This window comes from Metarhizium acridum (assembly GCF_019434415.1).
Source record: "Metarhizium acridum strain ARSEF 324 chromosome Unknown scaffold_347, whole genome shotgun sequence".
Classification (NCBI taxonomy): domain Eukaryota; kingdom Fungi; phylum Ascomycota; class Sordariomycetes; order Hypocreales; family Clavicipitaceae; genus Metarhizium; species Metarhizium acridum.
The window spans coordinates 190546-218532 of NW_027094028.1; the positions used below are offsets into that span (position 1 = coordinate 190546).

Below are 27987 nucleotides of genomic sequence, written 5' to 3' on the forward strand. Positions count from 1 at the left end.
AATGTCACAATTTACAGACCTTGCCCAAGCAGCTCTCCCATACGCCAGCATACGTATTGTGCTGCTCCAGGGCCATTTCTTCTCATGTTGGACGCTGCACTAACACACGGCAACTGGGTTGGGCGAGTTGCAACGACTTTGGCAGCGAGGGTTACTTGGAAGAAAGCAGCGGCATTGTTTTCTCTACGCTACCCGCCTCTCTGGTCCGAATGTAGAAATCAGCAGAGAGACATGCAGAAAAATGCAAAACAGAGTTCAAGGATCTAGATATCGCAACCTGTCTCGGGCTTTGTTCCAATTACTATCCCTATCCATTCCTGGTCTTGCAGTCGAGCCGGCAGATGGAGTTTTGTGACGGATGCGAAGCGCTCCCTGCTCGGCAAAATATGCGTCATTCAAAAGTGACACATTTCACGGTATCAGATCAGTACGGAGCATTCGGTGACTTGTCAGTAAGCCATAGCCCTGAACAAGTTTGGATTGAAAGGGTCAATGCCTGTTGGCCGAGCAAGAACCATACAATGGGTTGAGTAGGCTTGGCAACTTGGAGCACCGACCCCTGGAGCAGTTAAAAAAGCAATCATGACAACGCGAATCCACCGCGACTTACTCCGTACTTGTCTGGCCAACCCTGATCGTCAATCGCCAATCGCCGACTGCAACACAGCCAGAATTTAGCGTGCGTAGAAAGAAATGCAGGGAAGGGGGGAGGGGGGGGAGAGAACAAAAAAGAAAGCAGGATTTACAAAAGAGGGCGAAAATACACCGCGCCATCCAGAACCGCACAATGGAATACCTCCACAGATGCCAAAACATGATACTAGCTATCGATCTTTCCATCGCCGTTCTACCTTGATGGGCCTAGACCGATGTCGAGTCTGGGGTTGGCCGTACACGGCTCAAGAGGCGGCTCTCTGACCAGGTCAGCAGGGATACGTATGGGAGAACCGAATTCTTGATTGACGCGGGCGCTTCCAACCAATGTGAGGTCCGAAGGCTCTTTGCTACGACAGACTTGAGAGATTGAAAGACCGTCATAGCAGTACGTGCATGCTCAAGGACGTTTGTTGCTCCATGGTTTAGAGGAAAATCTGAGACAAAGACTCGTCGGATGACTACCTAGGTACCCACCTAGGGAGGCGCTCAAGTAGTACTCCGTAGATGGCTTCGTCTTTTGTGTTGGAAATATAGTCACCCGTATTCACCGTGTAAAGTCAAACAGAAGAAAACAATAATCCGAGTTAGCTAACGTCTGGGTTTACTGGAGCGAGCGTGGTTGCCACCAAACATGCATTCGTGGACGGCGCTTGGACGTGACGAGGCAACATTGAATTCTTGTGGAAGCCCGTGCGCCAGCATGGCATCCATCCCAGAACAACTGACTAGCACTACTAGCACGATCAGACCCAAGGGGAGGCATGAGAGTTTGTATGGCAAGCTGAGCAGTCTGTGAACTAACTACCAGGTGAAAGCGCGTTGGCCCATGTGTCTGGTGCTGCGGGGGAGTGCTCTGCGAGTTCCGCCTGGCGTCTTGGTGTTTCTCTACCTTACATCACTGCACGGCCACGTGACCATCGCGCGTCCTTCGTGATGCGTGCTGTTGCCCAGCGCGTCAAGTGTCCTGGTCGATCCATCACCGTGTCTCAAGAGCTGTGGTGTCCAGCCTATTCACGAATACGGCTTTCTATACGCCTTTGAATGGCAACTGCCTAAAGAAGCCATGTCATGAAAATGGCCCCAGATGTAATCGACCTAATCTCCTCTAGCCCTGGGCCAACAACCGCAACCAGACCATCGGCGACGTCTTCGCATTCGTCTAAGGCTTCGCAGCCACCACCGATTCGACACAGGCTACAACCAAAGGATTCATCTAGGCATCGCAGCCGCACACCACCGAGCCGGTATGAGAAGCCAATTCCATCGTCCTGCGTGCAACAGCCGGCAAAAAGCCTTGATGACATCGACGACTTTGACGAACTTGACGACGGTATATTTGATCTGGATGACCGACAAGCCAAACGCAGAAGGACAACAGGACCAGGTGACGCGCAAACCAGTTGCGACAGACTCACCAGTGCAATTTCATCGAAGCCCCCGTTGCCGCTAAAAGAGCAGAATAGGCGCTTCCAGAACCGAGCAGTACTGGATCCCATCGAGTTTACAAGCTCCTTAGAGCCGGTTTCGCCGGCTGAAGAACAAAACGACAAAGGTCTGCCATCACAAACATCTGTTGCTAAAAAGGCCATTGGAAATTCAACATGCGAAGACGCAATTACGTGCTTCAGCTCTGAGCCCTTCGCTAGCTCTCCCCAGCCTCTGCCCGAGAGACCGCTTGCTGGCAAGAGGGCTGTGTCTCTTGATCCCTTTTGCAGCTCACCCCCGCCGTTGCTGACTACATCTCGAAGTCGAAACACGGCCGCGGAATATGATAAGGGAAGAGATCGGCTGTACCGGCAAGCTGGAATATCTCGACAATCCGCAATCGAAGTGCATGAAGATGTCGACACCAGCTTATTCGCCGACCCCCAACTGCCCAGATGGGCCAACGAACCCGTAGTCTTGGAAGACCTGATCACTATTGATGATTCTGACTCTTTGAGTGATGATGTCAATGACGAATTACCAGCCATCTCAGACATGGATGTCTCAAAGCGCCGTGCTCGATCGCCATTGCGACGGTCGCAGAGCGACTTGACCTGGTCCAAGTCTAGGACTTCCTACTCGGCTACATCCACCAAAAGGGCGAAACCACAAAAGACAGCTCATGAGCGAGAGCTCGAAAAGACGAGAAAGCGACTTGAGAGAGAGGAAGCCAAGGCTACGAAAGCCGCAGAGAAACAACGGACCGCTGCTTTGGCGGAAGTAAATAAGCTTCGCACCGACAAGAAGGTATCGACTCCGGAGATGATTGTAGATTTACCTTCTGGCCTCAGCTCAGAGCTGCGAATTCAAGTCCAAGAGATGCTACAAGGCCTTGGGGTGGACCATGCAACTTGGAATTGCCCCAACCACAGCATTATCAAGTGGCGTAGAAAGGTCACGAGCAAATACAACGACGATATTGGCTTATGGGAGCCAGTCTCGGCAAGAATTGTCGACGAGGAAATCGCTATTGTAATTGTTACAGCTGAAGAGCTTGTTGCTATGGCGCTGGGTGACTTGCTGGCAAGTCATGTCGCCGATATCAAGACGCACCATGGCAGCATGAAGTTTGTATACCTTCTTCAGGGCATGACGCCTTGGCTCCGCCGGAATCGCAACAACCGAAACCGACAGTTTGCCTCTGGTGTTCGATCTACGGACGCGGCCGCATCATCCTCGTCGCGCACGAGCGTCGAGTACATCTCGGAGGACATTATTGAAGATGCCATGCTGGCCCTTCAAGTTGAGCACGGGATGCTAATTCACCATACGGCTGTTGCCATAGACACGGCTAGGTGGGTAGTAAACTTCACACAGCACGTCTCCACGATCCCGTACAGGATGCAGCGGGATCAGGCAACTTCCGTCGCTGGCTTCTGCATGGAGAGTGGTCAAGTGCGAACTGGGGACAGTGCCCACGACACCTATGTGAGGACGTTGCAACAGGTTGTGCGGGTCACTGCCCCCATCGCGTATGGCATTGCCGCCGAGTTTGACAGCATTACGAAGTTGGTGCAGGGGCTGGAACGTGGTGGTCCGGAGAGGCTTGATTCCGTGAGGAAGAGCACAAACAAGGACGGCGCGGTGTCGGATCGGACGCTTGGGCAGGCCATCAGTCGGCGAATGTATAAAGTATTCACGGGCAAAGATGAAGACAGTACAGATGTATGATGGAGCCGCGTTTGAGAAACTAGAAATAAAATGCAGGTCTTGATGTCTCGCCCACACCAAAACAGATTCCTGTACCCCCCAGTGTTTTTTTATTGTTCACATCAGAAATCACACCATGATCATGTCAACTGCATTTAACATGTTTTCACACGCAGAATAACACGGTTCGAATACTTGGCAGAACTACGAAGCTACGGGAGACGAAGTTTATGACCATTCGAAGATGTCGACATGCCTGGGCTCGGGGTCGCTCAGCAAAAACCTAAAAGACTTGAATGCCACGTTAGCAAAGCACATGAGGCAGGTTGTAATGCAGGTAAAGACCAAAAAATGACAGTATAGTGCATATCAGACAGCGGTTGGACAAGTTGTTTCCACATTATGTTTCAGAACAGGTCTGTGAATTAATTGTGTTCTCATCATATGAAGCGCCACAGCGACGCCTGCACTTTGTGACTGCAATGGAAGACGGGGAGGAAAAAGAGTGGCATTTACCTTTGTGAGAAAAGGGGGGGTTGTATCAGTTGTCTGCCTTGCGTTTCCGCGAAAAGGCAGTGAAATAACCCTCGATGGTCTTCTGTTTCTCGTCGTGGGCGGCGCTGCCGATTCCGCCACGAGTCTTGCGAAGTCCTGCGAGATGTGTGGTGCAGTTGATCTGCGCGACACGGAGCTCGAGTCCAAACCATGGGTTGCCGCCGGCTGCAACGTCAACTGCGGCATCGGATTTCGAAATGACGAGATCCGCGTAGCCCGTGTTGCTCCAGGATATCCTCGTAGAGGCGAGTTGGTTCGAGACGGCGTCCCCGGGGGCATCACGCGTGGCGCCAGTGCTGCTGAGCTTCTTGGCCAGAGCCAATGTCAGCACTCCGAGACTGATGCCGTGGCCAACGACAACCACGCAGTTCTTCTCGTGCTCGACCATGGCGGCGGTGAGGACGGGAGCAAGGTGGTTTTCCAAGAAGGCACCGCATCTCGCCTTGAGCGACTCCATCGTCTCGGCACCCGTCTGCACTGGCCTGTGGTCGGCGGATCCAGATGCAAACTTGACGCCCTCCCAGTTGCCAAAGTGCTTCTCTCGAAGCTCGGCCACTTGGACGACAGCCAGCGCAGACTGGTGCGTCTTGTTCTGAGAGTCGCACACAGCGTTGGCCGTCTTGACCGCCCGATCAAGGTTGGAGGAGAAGATGTGCCTGACCTGCAACTTGGACGCGGCCAGGCTCGACGCCAATCGCTGTGCTTGCAGGGCACCGTGGTTGGTCAGGCCGGCATCGCGAGAGCCGCCGTAGAGGCCAGCTACGTTGTCCACGCTTTCGCCATGACGGATAAGAAGAAGGTGCATTGGCCCCGGGAATGAGGGCGTACAGTGAGTCAAGGCGTCACGACATGTCTGGTGACTCTGGGAGGAGGTGAATGTCAACGATATTTTTCACCACATGTGGATGGCCTTTTATGGCAAAAGAAAAAAATTAAAATCGCTAAATTGCATAAGCGGGGAGATGTGGGGGGAATGGGGCCTGCAAGTACTTCCAGACCTTTCCTACCCTAAAGCGAGAAAAGTGTTGCATATCAATCAACGCCATCTTGCTTCTTTGGGGAAATATGATTATCGAAATAACATGGGGAGGGCACAGATGAGTGACGAATTTTTCTTTTAGGTTTCTGGTTGCGAATATCCAATATTGGGATACTGGTGGTATACATGAGTCGCACTCGAGCAGAAGACAGTCTTCAAGCTACTCCACATGGCGAATCCTGTCACAGTCGTACATGAGCAGCGCATTTTTAAAACGAGTTTTTGTTACTGTATGTGTTATGATCTCCTTGTACGGACACAGCCATGTCTACGCTTTGTCAGGCTTGAGTGTCGGGAGTAACAAGGCGCCAGAGACTTGCCCTTGGGTAAAAACGTGGGAGACGACTTGGGTTCTTCCCTGTCGATGAGCTGATCTCGTCACACCTCATGCCCTCGAAACCGATGAGACGAAGTGAGCGGACGAAGGCAGGACATTACTCTCGAATGAGGAGTGTCTAGAGGGAGGCAATCGTTGGCGTGGCCCTGGTCTTTTCTCCCTCCCTTGTTGAAGCCAGTATGTGCACTAGCAACAGCAGAGACGCAGTTGCATCAACTTCGCCTCTGTCCACGGATAAAATGTCGGCAGGAATTCGAAACGACTACGGGTGTGGCGGTTTGAGGCATTCGACCGTACATGTGAATGCGATTAGTATCGCTCGCTCTTGGCTTCAGACTGACTCGTGGGCAAGCATGTAAATCTCAAACACAATGCCCGGCCCAATGAGCCCGGACGTTGACAGGTTTGTAAACGTGGATAGATCACCTTGACAGTTCACTTCTGAGAACACTCCCATGACATACATTCGTTAAAGACAAAACCAGTACACGTAGTGCAAGGCATACAACTCAGCCCTGGTAGGAGCTATTGCAGGTCGGTCCTTTCACCTCAAGCTATCCGCAAAGTCCTGCACGGTGTCTTGGAAAGGCTGATCAGGCACAAATCCCAGCTGCAAGGCCTTTGAATCATCAAACTGTGTCGGCCAACTATCCAACATGGCTTTTATGTCCGCGGTGGGCTCTTCTCTCCGCACCAGCTTGACAGCTTCCTCACCGCCAACGTTGCGCAATGCCTGGAGCATCTCCCTTACTGTGACAGTTATCCCCGGGAGCAGGACTTGCCGGATATGCGGAGGCATGCAGTCTGCGGGGAGGGTCAGAGCAAGGGTCAGGTTCTTGACGAGTGTCCTCGGCGAGCATATCCAGCACTTGAAGTCGTCTCCGCATGGAATGGTCGTCTCCAGCCCCTGGAGCGGCTCACGGATGATGCCACTCATCCAGCTGCTCGCCGCCTGGGTGGGCTTTCCACTTCGGACGGATATGCCGGCAAGCCGAAAGGCAAACGCCGTGATGAAGCCGCGGCGGTTGTAGTCATTTAGCACCGCCTCGATCATGACCTTGTGCGTTCCGTAGCTTGTTTGGGGAGTGCACACGGTGTTTTCAGAGGGCAGGTCTGGCAGGGGAGAGCCGTATGCGGCAATGGACGACGTGTATATCACGCGTACGCCGGGGCAGAGTCTTCGCACCGCCTCCAGCAGCTTCAGCACGCTGTACAAGTTGACGCGGTAGCCGAGGTCCATGTCGACTTCGCTCCCCGCGGACATGATGCCGTGCAAGATGTAGATGGCATCCAAGTCTTGGCTGATGACGGACTCTGCATCTTCGAACAAGTCGACCTGAACACAAGTCGCGCGGCTCTGGGCATCTTTCGCGTCGAGAGGAAGGAGAGGCTCGACAATATCAGCCAAGATGACAGAATGGCCGGCATTTAGCAACGCTTCCGACAAGACTTGGCCAATGTAGCCAGCCGCTCCGGTAACAAGAAGCTTCATGATGGCGATTCTGTGAGACAAGGTTCCACGAGACAGTCGAGAGAGATGCAGTGCAGGGTATTGACGCCTCGAGTACCGCTTCGAAATGCTCGGGAATAGAAGCGGGATGTGAAGACGGACTGCTCTCCGCTTCACCAGTTGAGGGCCGAGATGGGACGAGGGCGCCATGTCAGGGATCAGAGCCAAAGGATTGGCTGATGGATTCTCGGCTTGGTGCGGGGTGCATTTGCATTGCCAACTTGACCGCATACAACATCAATTGACGTCCGGTCTCGACTGATCTTGCCTGGATGGGAGGCCATCAGAGTGTTATGGTCCCGGATAGAACCCTCCACCCATCAGCGACTAAATGAACTTCGTCTTCTTGCTCCCTAGTTTCCAATCTCCCCATTGTACTCCGTACGGGGATTGTAATTACTAATGACCAACCAATGAATGGCTTGTGCGCCTCCCGAGTTTTTGAGTTGTGGGAACACGGTTCGTGGCGACGCCTGGCTCTCGTCAGTCCGCGGTATTTCGAGCCCGCCAGTGTCATCCGTCTGCCGGCCGCTGCCAGGCGTACTTCGAGGTAGTTGAGACTTCGGCATGGATTGTTCCACCGGGTAGGCGCAAAGGCGCCCGCGCGAAACGTGGTGTGGAGGAGTAATCGTCGTTTGGTCAAGCTTCCCCAAGCAGGTCATCTATTGTTGCCGAGGAATACGGTGTGAAGGGAGGCAAGGCTGACGAAATACCAATTACATTGAACTGTCTTGGCCGAACTAACAACAAGGCTGACAAGCCGGGAATGTGCGATGCTGTGGGCATCACGCGAGGCTGAACCCTCATCACGTGACCACCCTTAACACCTCCCCTCAGCCGAGCTGTGATATTTAACATACATGAAAATCCAGTATCCGCGTCATTATTTCCTCTAATTCATTCATTCCATTTATAGTTATTACCTACAGTTTTACATATAAAATGTATTATTCGTTTAAACATGTTAGAGTCGTAGTTATTAGCGGAATTAACCGTGTTTAACTGGGCTAAGTGGCTTCGTAAGTCCGTTAGCGCATATATCTTCTATGCTTACTTACATGATATTAAAGTATTCTTCTTTAACTCTTTAAATAATCCATTTATACCGCAAATTAATGTAACGAGTTCTCGCCGTATTATTTTTATTAAGCGCTGTGATCTTCGCATTTTAACTGTCAGTAAATAATACCAAAGGTTATGGTTACGGATAACCAAGGTTAATAATGAGGTTATTAATCTAGAGGGCAGCTCTACCCGCGAGCGTTAAATTAATGAATTCGGCCTTTATAAAGCTTAATGTAATGATGGTTTGCTTTTTCGATTTCCATATAATAGGACCTCTAGCTAAAAACATAACGTAACCGGCCGTAGAATAACGATCGCAATTATCGTTTATAAAGGAGGCGTCTACATACACTTGAAGCTTTAAATTATTAATGCTATACTTATAGCTACCCATAATAATTCCGTTTAATTATGTGCCTTAAAGATATCGCTAGAGATGCTTTAGGATGTTAAGATAAATTTATTTTAGACCGTAGTTTATAGCACTAAGCTTACTAATTATGTATGTAATATCCGGCCTTATGCCTATAATAAGCTAATTAAGACTTCCAGTGCGTTTAAGCCAGTTAGTAACATCTATAATAGTTTTAAGGTCCTTTTAATTAAAGGGGATATCTGCATTTAGAGGCCATAGTAACTTCGCTATAGCCTTCGTATTAATGTTAAACTTCTAAAGCAGTCCTTTAACGTAGAAGGTTTAATAAATCTTAATAGTGCGATTACCTTTATCACGTTTAAATTCCAGGCTAAGAAATTATTTAACATCGCCTAATCGTTTAATTTTAAAACATTCTTTTAAAGCCGTAAGAACTTCATTAACGATTTAAAGGGTTAGTCCTGTAATAATAATGTTATTAACGTAGAGTAAAACGAGCACTTTGTTACACTAAAGAAAGATGTAAAGTTCCTCTTAAAGTTATTTAAAGCCTAGCTTCTTAAATTCGTTATTAATGTCCTTAAACCACCATATTAGAGCTATAAGAAGGCTATAAAGAGCTTAACGTAGCAGGTAAACTTTACCTGTACCGTTATTATAGCCTTAAGGTTATTTAACATAGATTTCCTACCTTACTTTTAAGTTAAGAAACGCTATAATAGCATTACATTAACGCTATTTAAAGTTTAATACGGCTATAATAGTGCAAAACACTCATACAAACATTAAATATGCCATGATAGCGTATAGATCTTGGTTATTAAAGATATTGCCTACTTTATTACCTTAAATAACCTAGCGAGCTTTCGCGTAAGGTTCTCCTTTAATTAAATACTTTACCTGGTAAACCTATTACCCTAGGAGCACTTTTACTTCTTTTAAAGCTTTAATAAGCTCATATACATCTTAATTAATAAGTCTATTAACTTCTTTTCGTTCGGCCGGTTTCTAGAAGAAATCGTAGTCGTAGCGTTTAATAGCCTTAAACTAAGTTTTTAGAATGTCTTACTTATAATTAATAATTTATTTAATTAATGCTAGGCTATATAAAATAAAGAGATTAGGTTCATTATTATAAACATTATTATTAATATGCTTAACTGCTAAATTAAAAAAACGAGTGTCTTTAAAGCCATTAGGATAGGCTTATTTCTTTCCACTAATTTAAAGAGAAAGATAATCACGTTAAGTGCCTAAGCGTAAAGAGTGGCGGACTATAAATTCCTCCTATTCCATAATAATTTAGGCCTTTAGCGCGGGAGGAGGGAGATTAAAGTCTTCGTTTACGTTAAAGAAGCGTTCGTTTATTTCGCTTAGTATTAAAGACAGCGTAGAAAATGTTAGTTACTTAGAACGATTATTATTATCGTTATTTTCATTATTATCACCCACATTAATAGACGACGCGGCGTTAGCTTAGCTTTTATTGCTATTTCCTATAGTATTAATTGTCTCATTAACTTAGTTTACACCTATAATGTAAATGCGTCTTCCTTTACCAGTTAATTTAGGATTAATAAGTTTAGCTTTATACTTAAATTATTCTAATACATTATTTTTAGATTCTTTGCTTTATCCTTTAAAGAAGCGTATATTATAAGCACGTATAACGCGTTTCTCTTTTAGTAACTAAACATTATAAATACGGCTAGTCGCTCCTTTAACGCTAATAAGACGGCCTTTAATAGCTCTTAATGCTATTTTAGCTGTAATAATTCTCTTACTATCTAGGATCTATACGTAGGCGATACATCCCTATGTTTAAAGGTTACGAATTATAGCTTTTATATTAAGACTAAGCTTATTATATAAGGCTTAAGTTAGTAACTTGTTATTTAAATTACTATTTATTAGAAGTAAATTAATGATTTTTACTACGTGTTAAACCGCATAAGGCTATAAAGCCTCTGGCAATTTGGATTTAATTATATAGGCACGAGCTAACTCTATAAGAGTTCATTTAGCTCTTTTAATTATGCCTTAATATGCCGGCGTATTTAAGGCACCTATGCGATAATAAATACCTTAAGAGTTATAAACTTCTTAAAGTTTCTTGCCAATGAATTCCTAGGCGTTATTAGAAGCTAATACCTGAACTTTATAGCTACTATTAAGGTTTTTAGCTTAATTAATCCATGTATTAATTGCTAGTATAACTTTCTTCTAATTAACGGTTATAATAACCTAATAAAAGCGTGTTTTCACATTAATAGCATGAAGTGTATATTATTTTCCATTAAAAGATATAGGCTTATATTCCACGAAGTCCTAGTAAATATAAGAAAGAAAGCTAATTACCTTAATAATAGGTTAACGATTAACTATTTAGTCTACCTTTACGAGATTATAGGCTTTATAATAAAAGTTACGTAAAGAGTCTTGGTTAATGCGAATTCCCTCTTCTTTACATACTTTTAAGATCCGTTCTTACCTGGTATAACCTAGTCTTTTATAAAGAAGGCTATACTTAATAGATCCTATAATAGCTTTTAATAAAAGAGATGTAAAGTTATAGTGTTATACATTATTTTAAGTGATTTTTACTATAATAACGTTTTAAGTCTAGTAGCAGTTAGCAATAAGCTGCTTTATTAACCGTTATATAAGTGTATCTTTAAATCCGTTAAATATAATTCCATTAGAACGTAAAAGTCCTATAGATATTATATTAACTGCTGCTTTCGAGGAGTAGTTAACGTTTACTAATTCCAATATACCACCTAACACGGGGATAAGGACTAATTTAACGCTATTAATTTAAAGTTATCCGCTATTATAGGCTTTCATATAATCTACACATAAAGATGTGTTCAAATAAGTGAACCATTTAGGGTTATTAAAGGTATAATTACTACATTTAAAGTTAAGAATCACATCGTTTCGTTTAAGGTTTCCTAAAGAAAGGACCACATTAATTGCGCTATTTAAGCTATTATTAATAAGAATAGTTTTAAGATTAAATGTATTTACACTAAGTGTAAGTCCTATAAACCTTCTACTAATGTTTATAATATTAGGATTAGGCTTTAACCTATTATTATTTTTAGAGCTATTTAGCTTTTAGTTCTTAGGAGCTAAGTTAAGATAAAGCAACTAACATTTATCCTTTTTATGTTTAACTTTACCTGGTTTAATCATATAACCGTAATTAAGTTTAATATTCTTATTAGTGTTATTAAACTCTCTAGTGTTTTATGGGTTAGAAATTCCTCCCCTAGAGTTATTATTACTATTATTATTACTATTACTATTATTACTATTATTACTATTATTATTGCGACCATTTTAGCCTTAATAGCCGCCTTAATTGCTATTCTAGCCTTGATTGCTATTCTGGCTATTACCCTAAAGCATAAAGGCAATCTTTATAGTGTTTTAATTACTATTAGCTATATAGTTTAACATTTTAAGCATTTCTTTAAGAGTTAAATCTCCTTTAATAGTGCTAATTTTCCACAGAGCGTATAATTACGAATGTAACTTCTAAATTACATTTATTATTACTCTAATTTAAATAACTTTAGGTATATTAGGGTGTTTTCTCTTAATTTAATTCTATAAATCCTAGTGTTTATTTAGCTAGTCACGCATTTTTACGTAAGCAAAACAGTTAAAGGCTATAAGTTAAGCAATAACATTAATAATTATAATATCCGCCTATATACTAACGTCTTTAGCAATTATTTACATTATTTTAACTGGTAATTTATTTAAAGTCTATCCTCTAGCTTTAAGATTCTTTTAAATCCGTGAAGATATTATAGAGAAAATTAATATATTACATTTTATAAAGCTAGCATCTAATAATTTAGAATACTCTATTTCACCACGCATGATCTTTCGCAGACCTAACATGCGAGCTGCGAGCTCAATTAAAGTTTTCCATTTATCGTAATTAATTAAATCCACTAAATCCTTAATATTTACTGTAATAGTATTATCTGATAAAGAGAAAGCTAACATTCTATTAAAGTTTACTCGTAAAGAGCACGGGATCTTCTAAAACCGCCTATAAGCTTATAGGTTATCTCAGATAGATTTAAAAGTCTCTAAATTTTACTCTAATATGCTTATTTACAGTAAAATTTAGTATGCGTTAAGATATTATACGATATCTAATCGTCGTTGTTTTAATTATCACCTAAATCACTAGTGTTAACGAACAGCTATTATTTAACTATACAGTTTACGATGTTATTAAATGTTATATAAGGGCCTTTAGGTATTATATATTCAGCCAATTATTTAAAACCTAGCTTTAATGTCTTTTAATATAGCGGTAAGTGTAGCTAGCACTTCACCGTTATAATTAAAAGTCGCTGTAATTACCGGCCGGTTACAGTAAAAGCGAAGTTAAGGGCACACGGCTCTTAAAGGCTATATTAGTAAGCCGTAATTTCGCTATAACTCGTGAATAGCATTAGTTTAGTTTCCCCTTAATATAATTACTCTCCCTATTCGTGTATTATATTATTATTACTAACTTAAATAGAGCAAATAACTTTAAAATTTCTATTACCCTAATAATCCGCTTTTTAGCGTTAACTCTAAATTATTAGTTTTAGGTGCCTAAGGCGGTTACTTATAAAAGTAACGTTAAGTTCTAGCCTACTATTCGTGTAAAGTTATTAGGTGAGGGGGTTTTTCTTTTATTATAGTTATTAATAATGTATTAACTACGAAGTTAAAGTGCTAAATACTAGTGTTTTCGCTATAACTGTATAATTAAGGTAGCAGCTTTAATAAGGCTAAATTTACTGTAAATTACCGTTTTAAAGAGGTTTTAAGTTCAATTCTAGCGGTTATTATTTTTTTTTAATAATAAAGCTTAAGAAAGGTAAGCTATTAATAATTAATGAAGGCTTTAGGCACGGATTTAAAAGCTTTACTGGCCTTAATCTTCTTAATAGCCTTCTTCTCGTCCCTCTTACGTTTTATAAGGCTCTTTATAGCTTCTCGTCTCTTAAAGAGGCTTATAGCATGCTATAAGTTAAGATCCTTATCGTTTAGTAGTGCTATAATCGGTTAGTTATAGTGTTTTACGCGTAGGTTATATGTGTAAGCCACAATAAACGGTCCACAACCTCAGTCGTTACTTATAACACTCGAATTATTAGGAGATAAAGACAGAAAGAGTCAGTATAAGGTTTATAATAATGCTCTAAGAGCGAGAGGGCTTATAACCTGTGAAGGGAGGTAAGGCTAACGAAATACCAATTGCATTGAACTGTCTTGGCTGAACTAATAATAAGGCTGACAAGCCGGGAATGTGCGATGCTGTGGGCATCGCGGGAGGCTGAACCCTCATCACGTGACCACCCTCAACATACGGCTCCGCTTAGGACACCCGGCTTTGCGGGGAAATTCAACTAGTACTAGCACTTGAGGTTAGTTGGCTGTTCAGCCGGTAGTTGCCAAGTCGTCATTCTCGCCTGGGAGAGAGTTTGTATATAAGTGCCACCGAGGGTGCGTCGCAACTCTCCGTCCCGAGTCTGTACAACGCCTTTGTTCTCTCGCCTCCCCGCTTCATGTGACCCTTGAATACGCTGGAAAGACATCGTTTGCCAAACCATGACGGTGCCAAAGGGAACAGAGCTGGAGCAGGTTGAGCTTGGCTCACTGCCTGGCAAGGTCTCTCTGGACATTGTTCCCGGCGCAAGTGAAGCAGAGGCAAACTTGTTTCGCAAATTCGCCAGCAAAGACCCGGAATGGATTGCTGCCCAAGACAAGAGGCTAGTTCAAAAGATAGACACGCGCATGCTCCCCATTTTGATTGTCATGTACTTGCTCAACTTCCTCGATCGATCCAACCTCGCGCAGGCCCGACAGGGCACTCTGGAAAAAGACCTAGAGATGCAAGGAACCGATTTCAATCTGGCCACGTCCATTTTTTTCGTTGGCTATCTGCTGATGCAGCTGCCGTCCAATATCATCATAACTCGCGTTCGCCCTTCCATCTATTTGGCCTCTGCCGTTGCTCTTTGGGGCGTCGTGTCTACTTGCAACGCCGCCGCTCACAACTTTGCCCACCTTGTCGTCATTCGTTTCTTTCTGGGTGAGCGACATCCCTCTCTGGCCGCGCATGTTGTGGAATTCACAGATGAATGGCTGACAGCCCTTGTGATGTCTTGGCGTAGGTTTCGTCGAGGCACCCTTCTTCCCTGGCGCCGTCTTTCTCATGTCGTCATGGTATACCCGCGCCGAACTGACTCGCAGAGTGGCCTGGCTATACACTGGCAATTCACTTGCCAATATGTTTGGGGGGCTCATTGCATACGGCGTTCTGAAGGACTTGAGCGGTGCGCATGGGATTGCCGGGTGGGTATGTTTCTATGCGCGCTGTCGCAATATTCTGGAGCCGTTGGTTGCTAACTAACCTGATCAGAGGTGGCTTTTTATTGTCGAAGGAGTGGTTACCATTGGCTTTGGTATTCTGTCCGCGTTTGTCCTGCCAGACTATCCTCAAACAACCCGCTGGCTGAGCGATGAAGAACGAGCCTTTGCATGCTGGCGCCTCTTGGCCGACATCAACGAGATGGACGACGGCAAATCCACGACGGTCTGGCAAGGCTTGAAGCTGGCGCTGAAAGACTACCGGCTTTATCTTTTTATTCTTTTGGCACACATGAGTCTGTTGTCGCAGACGTTTCAGTATTTCTTCCCTAGTATCGTGCAAACCCTGGGATACGACCCTCTGATTACGCTATTGCTCACGGTTCCAGGTACGTCCCTCAAAAAGTTCCCAGTCGACCCAAGACGATGATTTTGTATTCTGACTGGTCTCATAGCCTGGTTTGCGACATTCCTAGTGTCCATCTCGGTCAATTGGACCGCAGCCAAGACCAAGGACAAGTCCATTCACATCTTTTGTCTCATGACCATTGCCACGGCCGGAAACGCCATCGCCACCGGCGCAACAGCTCCTGGGGCCCGGTTCTTCGCCATGTTTCTGATGCCAATGGGCTCCACGGCAGCGTACACCATTATTGTTGGCTGGGTTGCCAACTCTTTCCCGCGGCCGCTGGTGAAGCGGTCTGCGGCCATTGCCATTGTCAACATGATTGGCAACACGGCCAGTATTTACGGGAGCTACATGTATGACAAGAACCAGGGCCCGCAGTACATTCCGGGCGGAAGCTCCAATGCAGTCATAAGCTTCTCGGTCGGTGTGCTGGCATTGATCTTGCGCCATCTCCACAAGTGGGAGAATAGGAAGCTCGAAAAGGCGGAGGACGAGGCGGCGGCAAACGGGACTTCTACAGGGCGAGGTCCAGTGGGTTTCAGATATATTTATTAGATGGATTATTTTGAAGAATTACACTCTATGACATTGTTGGTTTAGAAATTACCGATTCTTTCCACCAAGCCATAAACACCGAAGCCTTTGGTACCATTGTTGTATACATGGCACACCGTACACATTGGAAGTCTTTGCCTGCCCTGTCTTATGACAAATGAGCAAGAGCGCACCCTCAGAAGTGGCATGTGAGGCGGAAAGATGTCTACTAGCTGTGGATGATGCGCAGCAATGCAGACGCAAGAGGGCCGTTGTTCGAGTCTGATTCGTCCGTGTAGCAACATGGTGAATGAACACGTCGTCTTCCATCTGTCATTACATGATTCAACATCAAGTTGATCACACAACACCAGCCATGGCCCACGCCACCGAATTGTCTTGTCTTGTAGTACACCGTTATCAGTGTGACAAGATGGTATCACAGATGAATGGCACGCTAGGATCGGGCCGTTCAACTCTGGAGTCTGGTACATTTGCGGAGTAAACTGGACCAATATATCTGGTAGATCACATGCATCTCTCCCCCCATCCCCAACCAAGCAGGAAAGTGTGTATTGTGCGTATATTATGATACACGTAAACACTGATGTCCAGGGAAGCACCACTTTCTGTGTCCAGGCTCGACGCAGAATGTCACATAGACGAGGGAGCACAAAATCAGCATAGAGAACGGTAACCGGCACCGGTGGGCAGTAAGCCCGTTGTTTAACTCACACGGGGCAGCTCCATGTGGCGACAAGCCGTCTCTCACATCATAAGCCGGCTTGTTTGTTAGGGGCCGCCATCACTCTTCTTTTTTGCCTCGGGATAACTATATTTTCAATGGAGAGGTTCAGGTCGCAGCTTTCCTTTCGTAACCAGCGCCTGTCTAGCGGCAATGCGCGCAACCATGAAGCGCAGGCAGCCATCGTCGACTATAAGCCCTCAGGCGGCCAGGCAGGCTCCAGGCCGTCGTCTTGCAACGCTCCTGACCAGCCGTTTCCGGATGGTGTAGAAGCTCTGCATGACTGCCACGATGCCCTCGTCGACATCTGCCTCGCTCACGGGTTGACGGGCAATCGGAACAGCACCTGGACTGCTGGTCGCCAGCTCGCACCTTGGCCACAGACGCTGCTGCCGCTGAAACTCGGCAAAGCTCGCATCATTACGTACGGGTACGACGCGTATCTGTGCGTAGATCGGTCGCATCTCAAAACGGGCTAACTGACCATGCGCGCAACTTCTTGAACGACCTGACGACAGACAGAGCCTTGTCCGACGCCTCTTCTCGGCCGCTGCTCCTCGTCGCCCACAGCCTCGGGGGGCTCATCTGCAAGGAAGCCATTCTGCTCTCCCGAAACAACCCCGAGGAGCATCTCAACGACGTGTTCCATTGCACAAGGGGCATTGCATTTATGGGAACTCCGCACCGGGGATCTTGGATGGCCGGCTGGGCCAAGATACCGGCTTGGACTCTTGGGGCTGTCAAGTCTACCAACAGGTCCCTGCTAAGGTCTTGGAGACAGAAGACAGCCACCTGCAGTCTGTTTAAGAGAACTTCTGGTCCATGATACGAGAGCAGAAGCAGAAGTGCCGTGATCTCAAAGTCACCTGCTTCTATGAAGAACTTCCCATGCCGGTGGTCGGTAAAGTCGTCCCCAAGAACTCGGCCACCCTTGAAGGGTACAATGCAATTAGCATTCACGCCAACCACAGCGACATGGTAAAGTTCAGCTCCGAAGACGACAACGGATACAGGAGGGTGCTTGGCGAGCTGGATAGATGGTATAAATGGATCAGGGACCCGGCCACCCGCCGAGCACCACGGTCGAAGAATGAAGGCCGCATCAGGGAGCCCACCAATCTATCATTTCACAACAGCGGGACCGGGGACATGTTCAACGCGCCTGGGGGCACGCTGAACAATTGGCAACAGCCCTGATGCTAGACACGGATGAGTGTGGCGAGGGGCGGAAGACTGCTCCTTGAAAGCATGTCGTTTGCTACGAGATGGGCTTTGATGGTGAAGTAGCATGGGAAGTTGTTCGTGTATTCAGTCTGGATAGTCACGCCCTGCCGAGTATTGAGTCTAGCAAGAAAATGTGCAACGTTGTACTCTGTGTATGTCTCGGATTTACGGAGTACCTCGCAGCGTGCTCTGTATTTCATCAAAACATGCTGTCAGGTGCCTTGGCAGCATCAGCCACATAACAAGAGTCCTATATAACAGAATGCGAGACTGAGTCTAAAAAGTATGCCTCATGTAACAAGCTGGCCCAGTTTTGGCTGCGAGCGACACAAGCCCAGTGCTTTTTTTGCGCTCTGTTACTACAATACATCAACACAACCTCGTCCGTTCCGGGGCTCTCGCTAGTTGGGAGGCTTGTTTTCACAAGCACAAGTACGAAGATCGTTACGGGATACGGAGTACAACTGCTAAATGCCAATGGAAGGTGTCGCACAGCATAAAAGAAAAAAAGGGGGGGGGGGTTGCCTAGCACACCAAATAGTTACTGGAGCGTGGCCACGCCCAGGTCTTGGTATCTTTTCGTGTGACAGGAGGCAAGGCACACTTGACACATCTCGGCTGAGTCGAGCCCATCCTGAAGCCTTATTTCTCATTTCGTTGGGAACCTGTGTGACCGCTGCTATTTCTGCTGCTGGCTGACCGGGCTACTCACCGGCTTTGGATGTTTATTAATAGCTCACCACTACAAATCTTCGACGCCCACCGCGAGTCAATTATACGCAACATATTCAGGAGACACAAGTCTCATACTGACTGGTTGGCCTACGTCGCCACCAATCCGCTATCATGAAGCAGCCAATGAGAGATACATACAGCCCAATCATACAGGCTCGGCGCTGGCTGTGGCCCAGTCCGTGCTACCCATTTTCTTGACCTGGACCGGTCTCCTTTAGCACTGCAACAACTTACTATTCATTTTATCCAAGGGTGTTCAAAGAAAGGTGCCAAATGGGTCTCCTCTCTGCTCGACGTGGGTGCCTTACGGCGTATGTTCTTTCCGCTTTCAAAGGGCAAGGACGCAATTTCTTGTTCGCGCAGTTAGCAAAGCGCTTCACTGCTTTTACATGTCCTCAAGCAACTTTCTCGCTGCATCCCATACTTTGGCTGGGGTTGATCGTGTGTCTCGGTTACAAGAAGCCTCTCCCTGTCAAGAGCGCATACCACTGGGTCGAGTCCTCGCTGCTAGTATCTGAGCAAGGCGCGCGATATTCGGCACTTCTTCCGCTGAATTGCACGACATTGTGAAGTCATCGTACATGTTTTTTTTGCTGCTACTCTGTTTAATTGGGTTCGGATAGGTGATGACTCACGATGAGCCATTTTTTCAAAAACTCAGCGTATACTAAGCTTGGAAATGGGAGTCAGATCAATGCTCCTGGGGGGACGGTGAATAACGCCGTGTATCATGGGGAGAATGCCACTAACGGAAGGGCCTGCAGTTTCGCAACTAACCAGATTGTGCAGGCATAGGTGAATCCCCGGTTCAGGTGCGGGATTGCTGGAGATCATTAGCCTTTCAAGAGATGGACAATCGGTTAAACGATATTGATGCTGCCCGGGCAGGAACAGGCGAGTGGCTGTCTCGGCATAAAATGTATACGGGCTGGGCCGAGGACAATAGAGGTCTGCTCTGGATCAAGGGCAAGCCCGGCTCTGGGAAGTCGACGTTGCTACGATACGCTCTGAAAAGGCAGCAGGAAGACCCGGTACTGGAGACAAGCCCTTGATTCTTTTGTTCTTCTTCCACGGCCGTGGTACAGAACTACAGAAAATGCCACTAGGCTTCTATAGGTCGCTCCTTTACCAGCTCCGCGAGATGCCTGACGCACTGTCAGATGTTGTCGACACTTTCAAACAGCGGTGCGAGACTGTTGGTCGGGCAGGCGAAAAGTGACAGTGGCATCCCAAGGAGTTACGCGGCTTCTTTCAGTCCTCGCTTCTAAAAGCGTTAAAGCTTCGACCACTCTGTCTATTCGTTGACGCGCTAGATGAATGTGGTAAAGAGGATGCGAATAAACTAGCCCAAAGATTCAAGTTCTTACTTGACAGTCTCCAGTCCAGCGATTCCAGGCCGTTCCGCGTCTGCTTCACATGTCGCCCTTGCCCTATTTTGGCCTTGGATAGTGTGTTCGAGATATGCGTGGAGGAGGAAAACGAAACGGACATATCCAATTTCGTGAAAGATCAGCTTTCATGGATATCACCAACCATTTCGGACTTGATCACCAAACGCGCCAACGGCGTTTTCCTATGGGCTTCACTGATGGTGCATCAGGTTATTAGACTTGACCTGGAGGTGTGGTATTGAAAGGAATTGAGGCCGCCATCCCTTCGGTTCCCCAAGAGCTTGATCAAATGGATCTGTCTTACCACGTGGCCATTGTCAATAGCCGAATTGCGATGGGCTATGTTTATTAAAGCCGATTGCCCGTACTCGTCGTTACAGGACTGCCCGAGCTCTCCAGATTGCCAACCCGATGACGAGGGCGTGAAAAGGCAAATTCAGACGCTCAGCCGCGGTCTTGTTGAGGTCACAGCAGGTCAAATAGCTCAGTTCATTCACCAAACCGTCAAGGATTTTTTTGTCGAGAAAGGACTGATGATGGCCACCGAGCTTCACCGTGTGCCTCTAGGGACGTCCAAATCCGATTTTGTCGTCGGGACCGCAGATGATCAGCTGTCTAGATCCTGCGTACGGTACCTGGCAATGAAGGACATAACCCAGATCATAGTCCGCGACGCAGTTATGGGGTTTGATGTTCCTCTGGTAAAATATGCCGCGACTAATTGGGTGGGACACGGAAAAGAAAGCGAGAAGAGAGGTTTCTCTCAGGAAGCTCTCCTCGACTGTTTTGCCTGCCCTCCGGAAACAATTTTGCGACATTTGGCCAAGGTTTCCCAGGAAGTAGCGGCTTGGTTGGTAGACTTTCGCATAGAAGGGGCAAGTGCGTTACACATCATTTCAGGACGTTGTTTTCTAGGGCTGTTACGCGTTATCGTACAAGGGGCAAGTCAGACTGGAACGGAGATTGATATGCAAGATGCCGATGGCCGGACGCCGCTTATGTGGGCTGCCAGGTATGGACAAGAGGCTATGGCTAGGCTACTACTTGAGAAGGGAGCTCATATTGATGCGAGATGTCGTACCTATGGCGAGACGTCACTTATATGGGCCGCAAGGAAAGGGCATGGGGCTGTGGTTGAGCTACTACTTGAGGAGGGAGCTGATATTAACGCGAGATGTTCAAGATACGGCCAGACGGCGCTTATTTGGGCTTCTGGGAATGGGCATGAGGCCGTGGTTAGACTCCTACTGGACAAGGGAGCTACGGATACATACGATCAGACGGCCCTCATTTGCGCTGCCAATGCAGGGCACGAGGATGTAGTCTGGCTGCTGCTTGCACGGTGGCCCGTTATTGACGCAAGGACCGAGATTGGTCAGACGCTGCTGCGGATTGCCGTGAGGCATTGGTTCAAGCCCATAGTGCTTCTGCTGCCCAATAATGGCGCTGATGTCAATGCGAAAGATGAACTGGGTCGGACAATGCTGTTCTGGGCTGCTGAGACTGGGCACAGGGGGGTCTTGGAGGTTCTGTAATACATTTATAGGTATTTTGGGCCTATAAATATAATACATGAGAATATAATATAATATAACATACACTTGTATTTACTATATTCGTAAGGGCTCTACTCGGGAGTTGATTAAGCGAACTACAAACACTAAATAATAGAGGGAGGGTGCAGATACTTTACTCTACCTTGAGATATAGTGTAAACTAACACTTACCAAGGTTATTCCTGGGTAGCTTACCATAAGGGAGAGAGTTATATCTTACTGTTGGAGAATGTTTATAAAGAGTTTCTCGCAACTATATAGTGTGTAAAACTGGATAAACCTGCTACTTACAAAGGCTTAGCTTTATTAGTAAACTGTAATAATATAAGAAAAATTACTTTATGGTAGAGATTATATAATACTTCTTTATGAAAAGAAGCTAGAGCTTTATTTTAGGATCTATACTAACATGTATTTCCTAAAAGTAGCTTAAACTAATGTTAGTCTTACTTGCTAGGCTCCAGATTTATCTTGCTAGAGATAGTCTGCGAAATCAAGGTCGATATTCTCATGGAGAACCTGAATTGTTGACGTCGTGTTGCGTTCTGCCCTCTTCTCATTTGCATCATCATAAGGCGTCTTGACAATTACGACAGTTGACATGATTTTCCCATCCGGATTGCGCGTGGGAAAGCTCATGCTCCATGGCTTCTTTTGCAAGAATTCGACATTGTAGACACCGTCGAGATTTCCAGCATCGCGGCTCGCCCACTGCCAGCTCGGCATGTTGCCGCCATCATGCTGGGGACCGACGGGTAGCAGGTAGTCACGCTCGTCCTCGGGGCCGAAATCATACCAACTGATCTGCCGCGGCCAATTTGGCATGGTGCCATCCACCGGAATCGGTACATTGGGCAGCGTTGCTGGCGAGCCATCCTCCTGCGTAACTCTGTAGTACTTGGAGTGCTCTTGGTCCCACCAAGGCATGTTGCCATGAAGACTGGCCATGCCAACATCTTCACCAGCAACCCCGCAGCCCACGATATGGGATGCGTAACAGGTTGAGGGGAAGCCCCAGTACAAGAAATAGACAGCATCGCCGAGGGATGACCGCGGCTTGTACACTTTAATCTTCTCCGGGAGGCCAAGAATCCAGTCTTGATATCTGCCTGCCTTCCCCGTGTACCACCAGGCGCCTCGTCTCCGAATCTGCTCCATCACTCCTCCATATATTTTCCCTGTAGAGTTGCGATCCCTGTCCATGGTGTATGCGTGGTTCTCAAGAACGCATGTAGTTCTCATCATTGGGACCAGAGGTGCAGATCCTTTGAATGTCGTTTCATATGTCCACAATTGCAGTCGGCAATAATGGCCTGTTTCGCATTTGAATACATCGCGCGACGTCTGTGCAATTTTGTCTTCATCGGTTCCCTTATTGGTGAAGGAGGTGGTCGTACCTCTGACGGTGGTATCGGCGCTGCTGTATTTGAGATTGCCCCCGAGACTGAGTCCCTTGAGGGGGCCAAGTTTGAATGAACCGCCCGCTTCCCACGATTCCTTCTCTTGGTCGGACATAGAGGTATCAGACTTTTGAGTCTTGATTGCACTCTTGACTGTGGTGATGATTTGCTCAACTGTATACTCATCTCCGCTGTCCAAGTCCTCAATGTCCTTGGCTTTGATTCGAACACCGACTTGGTCAACATCAGCCTGGCGCATGGGATACCGCGCGTAGAAGCACCCTTCGTATCCTACGCGATTCTCGTCCCAATATATATTCGCGTTAGGTAGAGTTCGGCTCGCAACTTGCTGCATTAACCCTTTGATTTGAGCAATCCTTTCCCTGCCTTCAATGGTTGTGCCAGCCTCTTCCGACAAGGACTCCTCGAGGATATTGAGATTGGTCCCCGCGACATCGCTTCCGTCATCAGGACTCGCCCGGACGACCAGACCGTGCATGCCCGGGGAGAGTAGGAGGGAGAGGAGATATCGCTGCGGGATCATGTCGGAGACATGTACTGAGCGGTGCTGCTATGTATATGTCACGGGAGAGACAGTACCTGGTGCGCTGGAGAGGCCCAGCGATGGCGAGTAAAAAGAAGAAGACAGGGGCAAACAGGTGATGAGTTCTGGTGAGTGAAGAAACGAGCAACGATGCTTGGTGAGAAATCAAAGACTACCCGAGGGAAACTGACAACATTTATACTCATGGACCTCCAGAGGAGCTGGACCCTCGTGCATGTGCAGCACCCAGCTTACACCGTAATGATACATTGCCTCGGTGAACTGGCACCATTGTTTTGGCATCAGACAATAAAAACTTCCATGCTAGACGGTGACGGTAGACCGGTGCTGCGTAAAGCCCGGCTCGGCGTAGCTCGTGTGTAGTGATTGCCAAGCCGCCGCCCACATATTCCACAAGATATTGACACACAAAAATACAAGACCAGACATGTTTTCCCGAATCCCCACCTAGATTGCCCACCTTGGGCATACATCTCTTTGGCTGCGGACTGAGGTCTCTCTCCCTCACAATTTTCCTACATAAGCGAGTCTCCACAAGCCATTCCGCAGCTAAAGAGATACTAGGTGCACTGCAAGGGGCCCTCGGCATCACGCGTTGATGATGGGTTGTCAGGGATATCCTGCGTTAATCATCCGGTTGCAATGCGGCTACACAATAAGCGCGGCATATATCGCGTGATGTCTGGATAAGCACTGCCAAAGAAATCGCCATTAGAACCCGCAGATGATATCGTTTCTATATTCTCTTGTCAATTTAAATAGCTCACTGCCCGAAGGCCAGCGGTGGGAAGGAGATGATGGCACCTCTGAGTCTGGGTCGATGACATGTTGACCGACTGGACTGTAGAGCGCGGTCCATCCCTACAGCGAAAGAAGCCATTGTGATGAACTTGGCATGGCACATTATAGCATGGCATATTATAGCACATCGTATCATCTTCCCGGCGCCGTGAATACATGACGAGGCGTTACTTTGCACACGTTAGCCCTCGAGGGCAGCTATTACTGCTCTGATATTGCACATGTGAATTTTGGCTTCGCTTAAATGAAAACTGATGATGAGTGGGGTATTATTGAAGCAAAGAGGGGAGAACTGGACTCGATATATATGCAAAGATATAGTAAACATAGGCTTTCTCTCGTGTCCTGGCGTGCCATTCGCTAGGTATACACACACACATACCGGCGACGGACAACTGTGCAGAAACCTCCTTGATGAGCTTTATTTGGGCATGAGATGGAACACCGCTGCATAATGTTGGTTAATGAGGATGAAATGAAGCTTACAAGGCGAATTTGATATTCGCTTAAGGGAACACGGTTTATCGTTTGTGCTTTGAAAGGCCACGGAAGGTGTGAAAAGAGAATACTTCACCGTAGTATTACTGGAGCCTGCTTGGTGCCGCATGCATCATCAATTATGGTCGAAACTTGATTCAAGTGGTGGGGACAAATGCGTCACGATTGCAATTCTTCGTATTCAGAACTGAACCCTGTGTTATATCAGTAATGGGAGTATTATCGCCTCGTCTGCCTGCAGCATCTGCAGCAGCTTCACAAGTATATATATTCACGCGGTTGTCTCTGGTTGTTGCACAGTCCAGTAACCACTATCAATTCCTTGCCTAGCTACTTATCCACGTATTGGCTCGTTTATTTACCTCCTTGATCCCGATATATTGCTTCGGGCCGCAGATTGCACTCCGTCAATTCCTTCAGGCATCCACCGTCCTCCCATAGACTTTTGGTGCCAAGATGATTGCTAGGGAGATTCTTCTGTCTCTCCTGCTCGCTATAGGCGCCCAGGGCTGGCTTGTCCATGGCATGAGTACGCCCGCGCCTACCGACCTGGACAATGAGCCACGCGTGCACACGAGGGACGAGAGGCTTGTGATTACCCCGGAATATTTCGGGACGGCTGCTGCCGAGTCAAGGGAGGGCAAGGTCAGGCTTGCAAGAGTCAAGAGGCTCATGCAGGACGTCAGGGCGAAGTGGCCCAGCAGTGGTCTATATTTCAACAAGAAACACAAGGAAAACGACTGCTTTTTTGCACACCATCCGCAGCGCGCGCTTGACAGTACTAAAGCGATAAAAGTTCGAATTCTGGCCAATCCCATCAAATCCTTGTCAGGCGGTCAGGTGTACACGACGGAAGAAACCACAACCAAGACCAAGACCACCTTTAAAGGAGCCACGTATGGAGCCTCGGAGTCGAAGAGTAAGCAGTCATCGTGGCAGGCAGGCGCCGAGTTCTCCCTTGGCCCGCTTGGGGAATGGCTGAGCTTTGGTCTCGCTGGCAAATGGTCGACGGAAACGACGCATACCGAGGACTCGTCTACATCAGATACCACTGAGAATAGTGATCAAGAATCGGTTGCAGTCAAGAAGGGCAGAAAGGTCACCTGCCCCGCGGACCACACATGCGACTTGCAAAGCTGGACATACCAAGCAACATTCTACGGCAAGTCGCCAGTCATTCCCGCAGTTGACTTGGCATGCATATGGGACCACACAACGGGAGACCGAGACGTGATTGGCACTCTGCCCTGGCAGGTGCCTCGGAATAGTCTTGCCGACATTGGCAAATACTGTGAACGTGAGCAGGATGAGATTATACAGAAAATGGAAGACGGAGATCTTGGTAGAGTGTCCGACTATGAGCTCACACTCCTCCGCCCGCTGGCTTGGCCTTTGTGGCACACCAATTGTCGTATGTATCGCGGTGAGAATGGCAATCCCGATTATGCGCACTTCCTGGGGAAAATTGCCATGGAGCTCATTGATAGGAAACTAGGATCCTGGGCGTCGAGTCAAGAGGGACCCAAATTTTACAAGCTCAATGAGACTGCTCTGCCCGAGGAAGGCCACGCAGTCCCCATGTCAAAGTGGCTCTATCAGAATCGTGTGTTCCAATACGACCCTCAGGCACAGGATCCCGTTCAATATCTACAACACGAGGACTGGAGCTGGGACTTTCCCGTACGCAACCCCGACTCATCACTCATGCACTCGACTGTGCTTGTCAAGACGCCATATAGTACAGCCTCCAAGAGAAGCGAGGAAGAGGGGACGACGATTGACATTATAGACGAAGATATGGATCTGGATATTCTCCACTACGCTTTTGCGAATATAGCTTGATCAGACATGGAAAGCATAAGGTGCGAGACTATAGTTTTATTGGCGTGTTTATATGTCTAAATTAAAAGACGTCAACTCTTTGAGCCTAACTATAATAGACCAGATAAAAATAAATTACAGTTTTTTTCTTTATGATTGTGTAACCGTGTTTTTGGTTATAGTTTCCCCTCTTCTTAGATTTTCCTAATTTATCTTCTTTTATAAGACTAAAACTCGTTTATTCGCTTATAAACTAGACTAATTTGACCTTGAATTCTCTGCTATAATACCTATCACTATTTTCTACTACCTATAAGAAATAATATTAATTATATATTAGTAACTCCTTAAAATTTATAGCTATATATTTAGCGTTTTTGTTATGGGCTCGAGCTGGCAGCTCGGGCCTAGGCCGAACCCGATGCGGAGGCAGCGCGGACCTAGCTCGGATAATCTACGGGCTAGGTAGGGATATAAAAGGGGGTAAAAAGGGGGGAACCTTTCTTCTTCTTTCTCTTTCTTCTTAAGTTTATTCTTACTTTCTAAAGACGTATACTTATAGTAGTATAGTAATAATAGTATAGCTAGTCCTTAATAGTTTTAGGATATTTTTACTAGATTATAGTACTTATATAGGTATATTTAATAAACTTTAATCTCTCTATTATAATAAAAATAAATTACCTTATTTTTTTTAAACTTATTTTTAAAAAATAAAAAAAATAGGCTAAATAAAGGGTATATAATATAATATATAATATTATAATATACTAGCTATACCTAAGCCCATAACAAATATAACATTATAGTATCTTACGTGGTTAGTTACAATTTCCTAGCCTAGGTTACTAGGTACGGCTAAAATATAGTGTTACTAACTTACTAGATACCCTTTATCTAGCCCGTTATTTTATTTTTTTCTTAAATAAGTTTATAAGTGAATCTTTTTCTACTATAAAAAGTTAATTTTTTATAAGAATTATATTTAATTTTAAATATTATTAAATTTATTTTATTTAAATTATAATAAAAATAAAACATGAATATAAATATAAAATAATATAATAAAATACGATAATCGCGCTTATTATCGTCGCATTAGAATAAACAAACTAACCGCTAATTAACTATTAGTAAGTCAAAGCCACCCACAAAATTGTCTGGTGGGCTGCAAATTCAAACCGAAACGTGTGGCTTCATGGAGTGATTCGGTAGCTAACATTGAACATGTCAGCATATCC

The 27987-nt window shown here is 46.2% G+C and overlaps 10 protein-coding genes across 10 annotated transcripts; 6 read left to right on the top strand and 4 right to left on the bottom strand.

The window, feature by feature from the left end:
* Positions 1-1523: 1523 nt before the first annotated feature.
* On the top strand, positions 1524-5203 carry J3458_015171 (uncharacterized protein). The gene has a single exon (XM_007817813.2). The coding sequence runs from the start codon at positions 1726-1728 to the stop codon at positions 3811-3813; it is 2088 nt and encodes a 695-aa protein (XP_007816004.2). The 5' UTR covers positions 1524-1725; the 3' UTR covers positions 3814-5203.
* On the bottom strand, positions 4334-5152 carry J3458_015172 (uncharacterized protein; the record flags this gene model as incomplete). The annotated part of the gene is made up of 1 exon (XM_007817812.2): positions 4334-5152. The coding sequence occupies one exon, from the start codon at positions 5150-5152 to the stop codon at positions 4334-4336; it is 819 nt and encodes a 272-aa protein (XP_007816003.2).
* A 466-nt stretch (positions 5204-5669) lies between the features above and the next one.
* Positions 5670-7526, bottom strand: J3458_015173 (uncharacterized protein). The gene has a single exon (XM_007817811.2). It carries the CDS (start codon positions 7462-7464, stop codon positions 6268-6270), a length of 1197 nt encoding a protein of 398 aa, XP_007816002.2. The 5' UTR covers positions 7465-7526; the 3' UTR covers positions 5670-6267.
* On the bottom strand, positions 7516-8113 carry J3458_015174 (uncharacterized protein). Its single transcript, XM_066120704.1, has one exon. It carries the CDS (start codon positions 7893-7895, stop codon positions 7587-7589), a length of 309 nt encoding a protein of 102 aa, XP_065974296.1. The 5' UTR covers positions 7896-8113; the 3' UTR covers positions 7516-7586.
* A 6042-nt stretch (positions 8114-14155) lies between these two features.
* J3458_015175 (uncharacterized protein) lies at positions 14156-16095 on the top strand. Its single transcript, XM_066120705.1, has 3 exons — positions 14156-15052; positions 15120-15456; positions 15523-16095. The coding sequence occupies exons 1-3, from the start codon at positions 14306-14308 to the stop codon at positions 16029-16031; spliced, it is 1593 nt and encodes a 530-aa protein (XP_065974297.1). The 5' UTR covers positions 14156-14305; the 3' UTR covers positions 16032-16095.
* Positions 16096-16853: 758 nt separating this feature from the next.
* On the top strand, positions 16854-17234 carry J3458_015176 (uncharacterized protein; the record flags this gene model as incomplete). Its single annotated transcript, XM_066120706.1, has 1 exon — positions 16854-17234. One exon carries the CDS (start codon positions 16854-16856, stop codon positions 17232-17234), a length of 381 nt encoding a protein of 126 aa, XP_065974298.1.
* Positions 17235-17577: 343 nt separating this feature from the next.
* J3458_015177 (uncharacterized protein) lies at positions 17578-17952 on the top strand (the record flags this gene model as incomplete). The annotated part of the gene is made up of 1 exon (XM_066120707.1): positions 17578-17952. One exon carries the CDS (start codon positions 17578-17580, stop codon positions 17950-17952), a length of 375 nt encoding a protein of 124 aa, XP_065974299.1.
* Positions 17953-20446: 2494 nt separating this feature from the next.
* On the top strand, positions 20447-21640 carry J3458_015178 (uncharacterized protein; the record flags this gene model as incomplete). Its single annotated transcript, XM_066120708.1, has 1 exon — positions 20447-21640. The coding sequence occupies one exon, from the start codon at positions 20447-20449 to the stop codon at positions 21638-21640; it is 1194 nt and encodes a 397-aa protein (XP_065974300.1).
* Positions 21641-22015: 375 nt separating this feature from the next.
* On the bottom strand, positions 22016-23975 carry J3458_015179 (uncharacterized protein). Its single transcript, XM_007817809.2, has one exon. It carries the CDS (start codon positions 23603-23605, stop codon positions 22136-22138), a length of 1470 nt encoding a protein of 489 aa, XP_007816000.2. The 5' UTR covers positions 23606-23975; the 3' UTR covers positions 22016-22135.
* A 1176-nt stretch (positions 23976-25151) lies between these two features.
* Positions 25152-26915, top strand: J3458_015180 (uncharacterized protein). Its single transcript, XM_007817808.2, has one exon. The coding sequence runs from the start codon at positions 25382-25384 to the stop codon at positions 26765-26767; it is 1386 nt and encodes a 461-aa protein (XP_007815999.2). The 5' UTR covers positions 25152-25381; the 3' UTR covers positions 26768-26915.
* The last annotated feature ends 1072 nt before the right edge of the window (positions 26916-27987 follow it).

Excerpts from the sequence above, each read along its gene's own strand:
- J3458_015171 (XM_007817813.2), top strand. The coding sequence starts at position 1,726 with ATGAAAATGGCCCCAGATGTAATCGACCTAATCTCCTCTAGCCCTGGG.
- J3458_015173 (XM_007817811.2), bottom strand. The coding sequence starts at position 7,464 with ATGCGGTCAAGTTGGCAATGCAAATGCACCCCGCACCAAGCCGAGAAT.
- J3458_015174 (XM_066120704.1), bottom strand. The coding sequence starts at position 7,895 with ATGACCTGCTTGGGGAAGCTTGACCAAACGACGATTACTCCTCCACAC.
- J3458_015175 (XM_066120705.1), top strand. The coding sequence starts at position 14,306 with ATGACGGTGCCAAAGGGAACAGAGCTGGAGCAGGTTGAGCTTGGCTCA. Across the intron at positions 15,053-15,119 it reads GGTGCGCATGGGATTGCCGG|AGGTGGCTTTTTATTGTCGA; the intron begins GTGGGTATGTTT and ends TAACCTGATCAG. Across the intron at positions 15,457-15,522 it reads GCTATTGCTCACGGTTCCAG|CCTGGTTTGCGACATTCCTA; the intron begins GTACGTCCCTCA and ends CTGGTCTCATAG.
- J3458_015179 (XM_007817809.2), bottom strand. The coding sequence starts at position 23,605 with ATGATCCCGCAGCGATATCTCCTCTCCCTCCTACTCTCCCCGGGCATG.
- J3458_015180 (XM_007817808.2), top strand. The coding sequence starts at position 25,382 with ATGATTGCTAGGGAGATTCTTCTGTCTCTCCTGCTCGCTATAGGCGCC.